Raw genomic sequence first — 12,918 nt, 5'->3', positions numbered from 1 at the left:
GTTGTGAAAATGGCTTAGCAAAAGCGCTGTAAATGGTTTAGTGCTTACCCCAATGTCGATATCAAAGAACTCCACACAGATGAATGGTGGCTTGTCTTTGAAGTCTGTTCTCTTGCCATAAATGGTGACCTGCTCAAAGATGAGAACTTCATTCCATGTTGGGCTCAAGGTTTCCTCAATCACCTGCAGTGAGAAAAGGGAAATATGGTTACAGGGTTTGAACTTACAGGGTTTGAAGAAACTTACAGGGTTTGAAGATAATGATAGTGGAAAGCTTCCCTTCAAATATTACTAACTAAGGTTGTGTAGTTTTTTAGAAATGAGTAAAACAAGTCACAAAATAGTTTTGGTCTCATGAGACCAAAATTATTTTATTGTGTAAAATCCCCTTAACCAGTTATGATATTATACTAAAACCATAGCATAACTGGTTAATACGTTTTTACATGCTAAAACTGAGACAAAAATTATTACTTTTACTCATTTTTCAAAAACTACAGCACTTCAGTAAGTAAAATTTCAAGGGAAGCTTTCTACTATCATAATCTTCAAACTGTGTAAGTTTAATGTAAATCTGTGGACATTGTGTTTTTTGTTAGGAAAAAGTACATATACCCTTTAAGCCTCATGATTCATTCAATTACGTAAAAGCCAGCAGTAAGAGCTGGTCAACCATTCAATTTCATCAATCGAAATAGGTAGTAGAAATTCAACCTAAGAATGGTCATTACAGCATGTTGCGCCACAGCACCTTGTAAACCATTACATGATGCTATGTAAAAGGAGTAGGTCTCAAAATTCAAATGTAGTCCCACACACCTTACGGCCTTATGAACTGTATGTTAAACCACCTTGAGTGTCAATTAGTGACAAATATGCGTGCTATTTAAGAAGCAACTATTATTAATAATATTACTCCCAAAATGGCACAACCGAGTAATTATGATGATGAAGTTAGGTGAACTGGGTCAAAAGAGCTTTATCACGCTGTCACCATCTTGGTCATGTTCCCTGTTTCCAATAACAGTAATGAGTGCTAACATTCATTGCGCATGGCACCAGACTATTATTTTATCCAGCCTTAGTTTGGTTACAATGAGTTGGAATGGAGTAAATTCAAGATGACCACACAGTGATAAAGGTCTATTAGACACTTACCCGGGTTGACCTGCTTTCACTGCCAAAGATGATCCTAGCAAAGGGATCAGAGAGACCTGAAGAATCAGATCCGATCAGGCTTCTTGCTTGGTAAATATGACACCGTAACATGAAGTGAAACTTATCTGTTGGTTCAAAACAACAAAAACAGGATGAAATGGGGAATGTATTAATGCCAAACCTGCTTCTGTCGTTTGGAAGATGCTCCCTTCCACACTTTGTCAAACTTCTTTGTCAACCTAAAACTTCCAAAGCATTGTAAGTTTCAGTTTTAGTGTTGTTAAGGCCCGGTCACACAGACCTCGATAACGAGAACGACAACGAGAATCATAACAATGCACGCCATCGATTGGTTGAAAAAGCGTGGGCGTATTCTGTGTGGAGCAACTCAACCAATAGAATGTGTTCCCTTTGCGTCGTTATCGTTATCTTTTTCGTTATTGCTGCAGTGTGACTTGACCTTTAGCCTTTTGTCGTTTTACTAATTTCTATCTTGTCTGTGCACCCTTATTTTTTGGGGAAAAAAACCTACAACCTCCAACTTTTAAATAATTATGACCTAAAAGTATGTTACTCACCCAGATAGGAATATGTTGATGGATAAGTGACAAAGTGGTGTTGGATTCTGCACTTGTCCCTTTTTTTTCTGGTTTAAAGCGTCTTTAGAGCTTCCACATTAAGATTAATTTTTTTACCAAAGTTAATATCAAATCCTTTCACAATAGTTCTCCCGTTTGTTCCAAGATATTTCAAACTTCCCGGTGAATTCTGTGGATGCTTCCAAGATGGCCAGTGCTTGTTGAATAGTGTCAAAATGCACAAAAATTCTGCTACACTAGCAGACTAGTGAAGAGGTTTTTTCAGAGTTTGGAAACACATTGAAACCAAAATAACATGAGATCTGCACGAGCTAAAGAATGCTTTTTTAAATAAAAATTCTTTGAAAACGACATTGTTCAAAGTCACAAAAGTGAAAAGTAAATTCATAAAATTTGTTTACGCCAAAATTTGTACATGTATGCGGTCCTCTGGTTATATTTTTTTTACACTTGAAAGTCTGAATGATAGACCAAAGCTGGTTGTTAATCATCTTTGAACAGCATGGCAATAACTGTCAACCCGACTCAAAGTGGAGCCTACAACCTACCTTTGTAGGTAATGAACGGTGGCGGGATACCAGTGAGTCTAACTGCTTGCTTAAGATCCTTGGTAGGGATGTAACCGGCCGGTAAGCCCTTCAACATGTCCTTTTTATGTTTGTTCAAACCAAGCCACATGTAGACATCAAGCTTGGCTTGGATGGTCCATCCACTCACACCCTGTACGCCCTTCTTGCCAGGAAGCTGTAGAACAAACCAAATGAAATGGTCATAACTTCTTAACTCTAGCCATAGTAGAACAAACAAAAAGAATTAGTCAAAACTTCTTAACTCTAACCATAACAATAGCACAAATCAAACGAAATGGTCATAACTTCTTAACTCTAACCATATAGCACAACACAAATGAAATAGTCATAACTTCCTCACTTTAACAACAACAACAACAGCAGACACTGGGTAGGTGCTTTGAAACCCTTGCATTGGCTTCCTGTAAAACAGCAAACATCCTTCAAAATTTTCACTTGTGTTTACAAAATTCTACTCGCTCAAGCTCTGTTATACATGTATATCTGGTTGAACTTGTACACTAATAATAATAATAACAACAAACAACATTTACAAAGCGAATTATAAATCACAGTTTCCTCAATGTGTTAACAATAGAAGCGAAAGATAAAACATAAATAAAATATAATAAATAAAGACCCAAATTACACGTACTACGTTATAAAATAATATACAGTTAGGAATCTACAATAAACACACAAATTGAAAAAATCTAGTTAACATTGACCAAGCTGTAATATTCCTGATGTATACAGACACAGACTTTGCTCCAGCCGATCAGACCCGGCTTTTCCTTCCCAGACTAATCACTGTGTACCCAAGAACCCCACGGAGAGACTAAAGAAAGAAAGTTACAGTCTTAAAAGTGGGATGAAAACCACAGAAAGTGTTCCAAGGAAACCCCACACAGTTAGGTAGGGACTGAAAACCTAATCCACATAGTGCCCCCAGCAAGATTCGAACTGGGGTCCTACAAGTGGAAGGCAAGGACAGAAACCACTGAACCAATCCTATAAATAATACTACTTAAAGTCACTGGACACTATTGGTAATTACTCAAAATAATTATTAGCATAAAACCTTACTTGGTAACGAGTAATGGGGAGAGGTTGATAGTATAAAACATTACGAGAAACGGCTCCCTCTGAAGTAACGTAGTTTTGGAGAAAGAAAGAACTTTCCACAAATTTGATTTTGAGACCTCAGAATTAGAATTTGAGGTCGCGAAATCAAGCATCTGAAAGCACACAACTTCGTGTGACAAGGGCGTTTTTTTCTTTGATTAATATCTCACAACTTCGACGACCATTTGAGCTCAAATTTTCACAGGTTTGTTATGTTATGCATATGTTGAGATACACCAAGTGAGAAGACTGGTCTTTGACAATTACCAATAGTGCCAGTGTCTTTAAGCTATTCCAGACTTGAACTCCTTGAAGAAACTTCCAACGACATACCTTAAGGAAGAGTGTCTGCATGACACCACAATGTTCCCCTCGTTCCTCCTCTAGTGCTGAGTACAGTAGCTTCCGCGATGGGATGCGAGCGTAGGCTACACGCTTATTATTACTAATCATCCAAATGAATACATCCGGTACACCATGCTGTGGCTGTAACAAGGGTGCAAAGTCAATAAAATTACATTCATTATTGTCTAGAGATAAGGACTGGGTAAATGTATAATAATGTTGGTTTGAACCAAGACTAAATTTACCTAGCAAGTATAGATACACACATGTTTAACATCTATTATATCGTTGCGGTACCCGCTGCCAAAACATAGGTTTTGAACTGCCTCTAGCTGCCGGGCAACCTCGGTAGTCTAGTTGGTAAGACACTGCTCTAGAATTGCAAGGGTCGTGGGTTCGAATCCCACCCGAGTAACATGCCTGTGATATTTTTTCACAGGACTCGGGAAAGTACTGAGTATACAGTGCTAACACACATTGGTGTATGGGTAAAAACCAAAATTAGTATTCTTTATCCCTGATGAAAATTTAACATCTATTATACACACATGTTGCCACCTCAAACCAAATATATTGATACCTCACCATGCAATGCCTCAAATCCCAAATTAATTGGTTACATTTTGCGTTTACCTCATCAGCCAGGAATCGGATTCTATGAAGGAACAGTTTGGCCGCCTTGACCTTCTCCCTCAAGGCTCTAGGACTCAGCTCCTTCCTGGGATTGACGTTGAGACGTTTGGCCTGTTTAGCAATCTCCTCCTGTAACATGAACCAAGCACATGTAATATTAAGTACTGCTCATTGCTACAATCCAGCAATCCAACCTGGGTCCAATTTCATAGAGCTGCTTAAGCACAAAATTTCGCTTAAGCAAAAAAATCCTTGCTTAGTAAAATCAGATTACCGGCCAAGACTCCACTCAATTGTTATGCTAAGTGAACAACAGCTAAATACCAGTCACGAGCAATGTATAGGGCATGACATTTTTGCCAGTAACATGTGAAAAATAAGCGAGCTATTTTCGTGCTTAAGCAAAATTTTTGCTTAAGCAGCTCTATGAAATTGGCCCCAGGGCCTAACTTTATAGAGCTGCTTAAGCAGAAAATTATCTGCTAAGCAGAAATTTACGGGATACCAGTCACAAATTGTACATGGGACATGGTAGTTCGGCTGGTAACCTTATTCTGGTAAGCATTTATTTTGTAGCTACATTTTGTGCTTAAGCAGCTCTTTAAAATTGGACCCTGTTAAACCAGAAACAAGAATTATCTCTCACACCTTTTTTTTAAGATGGAGCCCTGTTTTAAATTGGTACTGGACTTGCAATGATTGTAAAAGCTAAACCTGTTTTACCCAGAAACAAGAAATATATTTCACTCAATATAAACCCTGCTTTGAATGTATACTGGACTTGCATTGATTGAAATTTTTCAATGATTTGGGGTTGAAAAAAGAAAAATTGACAAGAGCAGGATTTGAACCAACCATGTCCGGTTTAACAGGCCGGTGCTCTACTCCATGACTGTGCTATCGACCCCTATATTGGCAGTCACCTCCCCTTAGGTGATCCCTCTACTGCCGCTTCCCAGGTTGTATTGTAAACTTGGACTGTAAGATTCTGAACTTTAAATGGTCACTTAAGACCATGTAACCTGTGACGTCACGTTTACAAAAGAGCCATAAAGCCTGGACTTCTTGCAGGCACAATTTATACACAGCTCAATGGAGGAAAACCTTAATCTTTCGTTTTATGAAGATTTGACTGTCTGATTTGTATAAACTTCCACTGTGAAGAAAGGGGGGCACATCTCACAACTTGTAATGTTCACATTTTTACAATTTTTATAACTCTTGCATTTTGTGAAACTTTGACACAAACTTTCAAATTTCCCATAAGACCAGCATAGTATCTTGCCTGCCTGAAATGGCACGGAATGTACAAGGTAAATCTTTTAGTAAACAGAGATTGCATACATTGTAGTCTATACAACATGTATGTACATTATGGTTTTTAATCAATTTTCTACAACTTACCTGCAAACATTAAATATATTGAGTTAAACAATGACATACAAATGATATTAAGTATTTTAAGTGAGTGAGCTTGGTAAAAATGCCTGCGTTGTCATAAAGTATGCATACAAAAAAAATTACATTTGATGTACACCCTTTTGTAAAAAGCTCAGAGAAGCAACATAACACAAACGCATTTAAGTTGTTGGTTTTCTTTAAGAAATGCAGTATCCATTTGGATGAAAAATTCGACTGGTTATACATGTAGCTCAATTGATTCTGAAAAAAGTAATATTGTTTGAAGTTTTGCATGGTGTGGATAAATAGCAAGAAAGTAACAAATAAATAGTAAACTTGCGGGTACAACCTTCCTCCATGGTACAACCATATGTAAATCTCTTTTGTTAGAGTGTTGGCTCTGAAAGGAGTTTGTTCTTGATGTCTCGAACAGTACACTCCCACAAAAAAGATTTAGGGTGCGTTTGATTAGCTTCCCTGGGTCAACCCCGCGGTGCTCACTCGGGTGAGCCCCTGACAAGAGCTTAATTGAACGATCACTCACCCTTTCTTGGTGACGTCATGCACCAGGGGCCAGCCTCAAGTGACCCACTCCACAAGCAGGGCACCAGGGGCTGACCCGGGTGAGCCCCTGGGATGCAGCAAAGCTATTTGAACGTACCGAGGGGCAGACCGTGGTCAACCCAGGGAAGCTACATGTAATCGAACGCACCCTTACACATGGTTGTACAAGCAAGTTTTTATAGTTTCTTCCGATGATTCTGAAAAACTTGAGGATTGTACCCCAAATCTAATGCACTTATTAAACAAGCATGGTTTAAATTCCAATGAAACATTGAACATCATCTATTTCTGCTATACCAAACTTGCTCAATATAATGACACAATAACAAACATTTTTGGTGTGACCTCCGTAGAAACACCTAAACATCATATTTAAAAAACATATGATCACGTGACAGTCATGTGACAATGGGTTGTGATGGTAACAAACATGCCTCTTTATCAAATGATGCCACCGATGATGTTTCGTCCACCTCCATCACCGTATCCAAACCCTTTGAAATCCAGCGAGTTTTAAGCAAAGCAAAGCGGGACAAATGGAAGGGTCAAAATAGTCATGCATTATGTTTAACGGTGCACAAAATCCACAAAGGTGAGCATCATTGGAACATACACAAACATACACAAATCTGGTAGACAAGGATTAACACACACAAAGCTGGTGCAGATGACTCCTTGGGTAAAGGGAATTAAAGCACATCATGAATTAAAAAAGCTCAGGACTCAAACGTCATGGCAGCAATACAAGCAATTGCCACTATAGACTGTATTGAATAACCTCTTTGCTGCTATGAAAGTCGCCATCTTGTAGGGCAAACAGTATGAGCGTCTAAACGCGTACATCAAAGAAACACGCAGCACGCAGCGTTCCTGGTTGGATTTCTATGGCACAAGCACGCACACACCCACGTACACACTTGCAGACGCCTGCATGTAGGGCAGATATTTGAATGGTGACGTCATATATTGAATACGGTCTATTCCATAGTTTTGAAGAAATCCACAGGCAAATCACTTAGGTGGGATTTGAACCCACAACCTTTGCATCTCTTAAATCGTTGCGGTACCCCCTGCTAACACATAGGAATTGACCTGAGTCAAGCCACTGGGCTATAGACCTTTATCATGCTGCATCCATCTTGGTCAAGTTCCTCGTATCGAATAACAATAATGAATGCTAATAATCATTTTGCAATTAGGAACCAGACTATTTTGTTCTTCCAGCCTCGGTTTGGTAACACTGATATCAATGGGAAAAATTCAAGATGGCTGCATCGTGATAAAGGTCTTTAGCTCGATAGTCTAAAGACATCTGCTCTAGCAATACAAAGGTCGTGAGTTCGAATCCCACCAGAATGATTTGCCTGTGTACAGTATTTGTCCACAGAACTCAAGAAAGTACCGAGTATACAGTGCTCAATACACATCGGTGGAAGAATAAAAACCAAATTATAATACATTAATTTTTGTTTATATACAATGCCCTGATACTTCGAAAATCCAAAAAAGATTAGACGTTTTGTTGTTCTTACATAAGTCGCATCAAAAATGTGAAAAAGTAGGTTGAGACTATCACAACAAACCAGCCAAATGACTGACATCTACATGCACCCTCAAATGAACAATTTCCTTTTTAAGTCTTCAAACCATCCTCAAAGTTGAGGATAAAGTTTGCCACAATGTGCTACCTGTGATGAAAATAATATGCCTTGAATCCCAACATTCTAAATGGTCTTCTTTACCTCCAGTAGTTGTAACTTTGATTTTTGGATTTTTCTTTGACGAAATGGTACGTGTGATAATCGCCTCATCTTATTAGGCTGGTATCAGGGTGTGCACAAACAGCAAGCACAGGGGTAAATAGAAAATGGGTTAATCACACTGTTATGTACAAAGGCCATTAAGGCACTCACACTGATCACAATGACACAGGGATACATGTCTTAAATTGTATACCCTCTCTTAATCTTCATGCATGACGTCACAATTATAACCCAATCTGAGGCCATTAGCGACCATTGCAACTAGGATTGAGTGGCTGGTACTGGCGTGACGTGCGCCGATGGCCTCATTTTGGGCTAGAATGATGACGTTGTGCATGAATATTAAGAGAGGCGTTTTGACATATAGAGAGAGTGTGAGTGTGTGCTGATGATACTGTGGTAATAGCACTTTGCAGTATTGGCGTGTCATGGCCGAGCGGTTTGTGGCGTGTCATGGCCGAGCGGTTAAGAGCACCGGATTTAATCTCTTGTGTTTGATCAGCAGAGTGTGTGTTCGAGTCCCCGTCGTGACACTTGCTACGTAAAATTGGGCAGGTAGTGCTTTCTGCTCTACCGACCAGGCTTCGGACTGATGATACCCGAGCCTACATGTACATCTATATGGAATGTAAAGGGGGTAACCCTGTTTCAGCCCTAGGAGAGGGTGGCAACGGCCTCTGGAATAAAATAATTGTAGCCCAGACTTTGAAGTGGTCTTCAGGCCTTGTGTGTCTGGCGACTTGCATAAAAAAAAAGATTTAAAAAAAATTACGTAACTTTTGCTCAAAATACAAATGTACCTGAATGTCAGACAAACTTTCAACCGCATTAGCACGCCAGAATGCAGTAGTACACACAAGTTTGACAACCTTTGAACACGACGCGCACACTCTGAAATCAAGGTTTTTGATCAATTCCAACCCAAGAGGTTGCAGTGTGTTACATGTAAGGTTCTGATTTTTAACGTGTCTCTCCACCCAGGGGTAAATGGGTACCTGTGAGGGCAGAGATGGTTCTTGTGATTGGTTTAGCCATGTAGCGCATATAATTGTCGCACAGGCTGTATACTCCCCAGGGAGCTGAGATGGTTTAAGGAATGATTTAAGGCCCAGTGACCAGGGGTAATAATGTCGGAAGCGCTTTGAGACACCCCCTGAAAAAGCGCTATATAAAAACCGTGTATTATTATTATTACTACAGAATCAGCACTATGAAACAGCACACAAACACAAGAATCTCTCTCTTTTTAACATTACACCCTTTGAACATAATCAAGCTTCACTAGCAAAGGTAATCCTTTTACACCTACTGTAATGCGTAACCATTAGGTAGGAGCTCACAAAACATTTTCAGGTTTTTCAGTTGCTTAGTAAGCAACACTATTGGAACAAACATGTAAACGCACAAATGGGGGGGGGGGGTGAGTAATATTTGTTAACAGCGCAACAAACGCAAAAAGCTCACAAAATACCAATCCATTAAATACAGCAAACATTAAAATATTACAGATTGTTGTAAAAGCACACTGTAAAGCTTGTAACACCCAGTTTAAGAAAGTAGCTTATAATCAGTTGCCAAATCTTTAAAATATGCAATTTTGGTAAAAAGCCAAAGTTTCAAACCACAATGTTTAAAGGAACACGTTGCCTTGGATCGGACAAGTTGGTCTATTAAAAGCGTTTGAAACCGTTTTTTATGAAATGCATATGGTTAGCAAGATGTTTTAAAAGTAGAATATAATGATCCACACAAGTATCACTCAAAACTGCACGGTTTTCCTTTTACGTCGCGAACTATCACGGTCGGCCATTTATGGGAGTCAAAATTTTGACTCCCATAAATGGCCGACTGTGTTAGTCGACAGGGTAAAAAGAAAACCACGCAATTTCGAGGCATATTTGTGTAGATCATTGTATTCTACTTTTACAATATCTTTCTAACCATATACATTTCACAAAAAACGGTTTTCAAAGACCAACTCGACCGATCCAAGGCAACGTTTTCCTTTAAACAATGGCCTGGTCCAAATTAAGCATCTTTCATGTATTTCAGAAAGGGCATTTGGACAGTGATCAATTAATTCACACAATATTTCTGAGTATCTTTAAACTGTTTCACCAATAGCTTTGCATCCCCCATGGATTAAACGACACACCATTTAATGGATTTGGCTACTTTTTGTAACACAAAACACGATGTCCCACAGATTTACATTAAACTTACACCGTTTGAAGATAATGATAGTAAAAAGCGTACCTTAAAATATTAGTTGCTGCGGTGCTGCAGTTTTTGAGAAATGAGTAAAACAATGTCATGAAAATACGTTTTTACATGCTAAAATAATTTTCGTCTCATGATCACTGAGACGAAAATTATTTTCATGATGTGTTTTACTCATTTCTCAAAAACTACAGCACCTCAGCAACTAATATTTTCATGGAAGCTTTCTACCATCATTATCTTCAAACGGTGTAAGTTTAGTGTAAATCTGTAGACATTGTGTTTTTTGTCCTACAAAAAGTACATAGACCCTTTAAAGACACTGGACACTATTGGTAATCGTCAAAGACCAGTCTTCTCACTTGGTGTATTCCAACAAATGCATAAACACACAATTCTGTGAAAAATTTGGACTCAATTGGTCTTCGAAGTTGCGAGAGAATAATGGAAGAAAAAACACCCTCCTTGTGGCACAAATGTTTGTGTTTTTATATGCATTAATAAAAGGCTTCAGGCCTGAAGACTTTTAATATTTGAGTGAGAAATTACCTCTTTCTCAAAAACTATGCTACTTTAGAGGGAGGGGTTTCTCATAATGTTTGTAAAATCAACAGCTCGATCACCATACCCAGTAATTTTTTATGCTGAAAATATTTGAGTAATCGCCAATAGTGTCCAGTGCCCTTAACCAGTAGCTCGAATTGGTGAAGTCATTATAATTTGTTTGTATCAACACAACTGCATCTTTGTTCTAACAGAATTATCAATGGAGAATGCAAAGCTCGGTTTCCACTGACGAATGATTGTGACTTTATGCTTGAAAAACAGACTTGTTTAAAAAAAAAGGCCAAATATTTATTTCAGGTTTGTTAGCTCAAAAGATCTTGTCACATCCAGTGAATGTAAAGATTTAAGCCCGGTTCATACTTCCTGCGAATGCTTAGTGCGATGCGAATTTCATTGCATCACAAAGGGAAATTGAGCGCGTACCGATTGTTGCGTCACCAAAATTTGCTTCGCATTCGCATTCGCAGGAAGTATGAACCGGGCTTTATGCACATACCACCTCACGCATGTAAGCTTCGTTTTTGAAAGGGCAAGGGCACCAAGGCATTTTCTCCTCTGTAAAGGGCACTCTATAAAGAAATTTCTGCTGGAGCATTTCAGGGACACCAAGGCAATGGCCAGGCGCAACAGAGGCAATCGCCTTCATTTCCTCCGTGAACTACCAGGCCTGCACCTCGCTTTCAAAAGGTTAAGAATTTGTTTGAAAATTTTAAAAAATTGTTGCAACATCCAAACTAATTTGGCCAGCTTTAAGTTATATATTATCCAAGCACAAAGCGCAACACGCCAACCATGATACACCAAATATAATAGCTTCACACAATGACCATGTTTGTGTGCCGTAAAGATCAAAACTCCAATGGAAATAGACAGATGCCTTGTGACCTGTGATTCCATACAGTATGTCCTTCAGGTACCAGACAAACATGGCCACTGTGTCAGCAATAACTCAGTTAGCCCGTGATAATATACCTTGCCCCTACGAGGGGTATCGGGCGACACTCCCATCACTGGTGCCTTACGCCCATTCTGATTTGGGCTAAGGGTAGCCAACAACTCCTGCATTTCTTGACTGAGTGCAGTCTAGGTTGCAAGTTTGCGTTATAGTTAAAAGTAACAGTCAAAAGTAATTGTTATTTTAGTGAACCTGTGGAGAGATTTCCCAAGAGGGTGAAGTGTCAAAATAGGAGGAATAAGTCGATAATGGTCAGAAAATCAGGTGACCACCATAGCAAAAGGTTAGACAACCAGGGGTGCGTTTTGGCGGTCGTAACCATTAACCGTTTGGCTTGATTTTGCCCGAAACATATTTTGGTTACGACCGCCAAAACTCCTAGAGACCACCATAGCAATGGTCCGACAATCTTGAAACATATAATTGCAAAATATCAATACAGGGGTTAAATGTACATTGTTCAACAAGTTTTCATTAAATACCTTTTAAAAAATCAAACAGCAAATCATTATACATCTTGAAGCTTGGAAGGAGAAAAGCTGCGTTAAAACTCACAATAGTATTATACTTAGTGGCTCTTTAAAGTAAATCAATTTCAAAACAAAAACTTATGCAGACACAGCTCAATATCATTCACATCTCTATATAATTGAAACCGGTAAAAACACATCAAAGCTTCAAAGACTTTTCAAGGACTTTTTAAATTGACATTTGAAAGTTGAAAAATGATGGAAATAACTTGATTGTGATTCTCTTACCATTTCTCGTATGATCCATTTGTGTCTTTCCTTGTCTAGTTTGGTCTTGCCGGCAGTGCCAGCTCCTTTTGTCACCTTGGAGTAAGTCCTGCAACAAAATATCATGGAAGTTGTGTCTCTGATTCTCAAATGGCGACCGTTTCATGTAATAATAACAATAATAATAATTTGGGTGGGGGGGGGGGGGCTAATCATCTTTACTCGCAGCTAACAGCTGAATTGCAAAGGAAGCGGCAACAACGTGTTCGAGAAGCAGACAAG

General features: G+C 38.9%; 1 protein-coding gene across 8 annotated transcripts in view; it reads right to left on the bottom strand.

The window, feature by feature from the left end:
• Positions 1-12,918, bottom strand: part of LOC139952532 (otoferlin-like) — a 129,525-nt gene that overhangs the window by 67,843 nt on the left and 48,764 nt on the right. For 6 of the 8 annotated variants that reach the window (XM_071951693.1, XM_071951695.1, XM_071951691.1 and 3 more), the window contains exons 18-25: positions 12,658-12,745; positions 11,917-12,027; positions 8,137-8,214; positions 4,430-4,558; positions 3,785-3,937; positions 2,306-2,501; positions 1,159-1,283; positions 49-183 (exon numbers count right to left, since the gene is read on the bottom strand). In XM_071951693.1, coding sequence (XP_071807794.1) covers positions 49-183; positions 1,159-1,283; positions 2,306-2,501; positions 3,785-3,937; positions 4,430-4,558; positions 8,137-8,214; positions 11,917-12,027; positions 12,658-12,745 — 1,015 coding nt within the window. The remainder of the gene's footprint in view (positions 1-48; positions 184-1,158; positions 1,284-2,305; positions 2,502-3,784; positions 3,938-4,429; positions 4,559-8,136; positions 8,215-11,916; positions 12,028-12,657; positions 12,746-12,918) is intronic. The other 2 variants (XM_071951698.1, XM_071951699.1) reach the window with 2 other exon arrangements.

Source organism: Asterias amurensis, chromosome 20 (assembly GCF_032118995.1).
Source record: "Asterias amurensis chromosome 20, ASM3211899v1".
Classification (NCBI taxonomy): Eukaryota; Metazoa; Echinodermata; class Asteroidea; order Forcipulatida; family Asteriidae; genus Asterias; species Asterias amurensis.
This window is presented reverse-complemented; position numbering and strand designations above follow the sequence as displayed.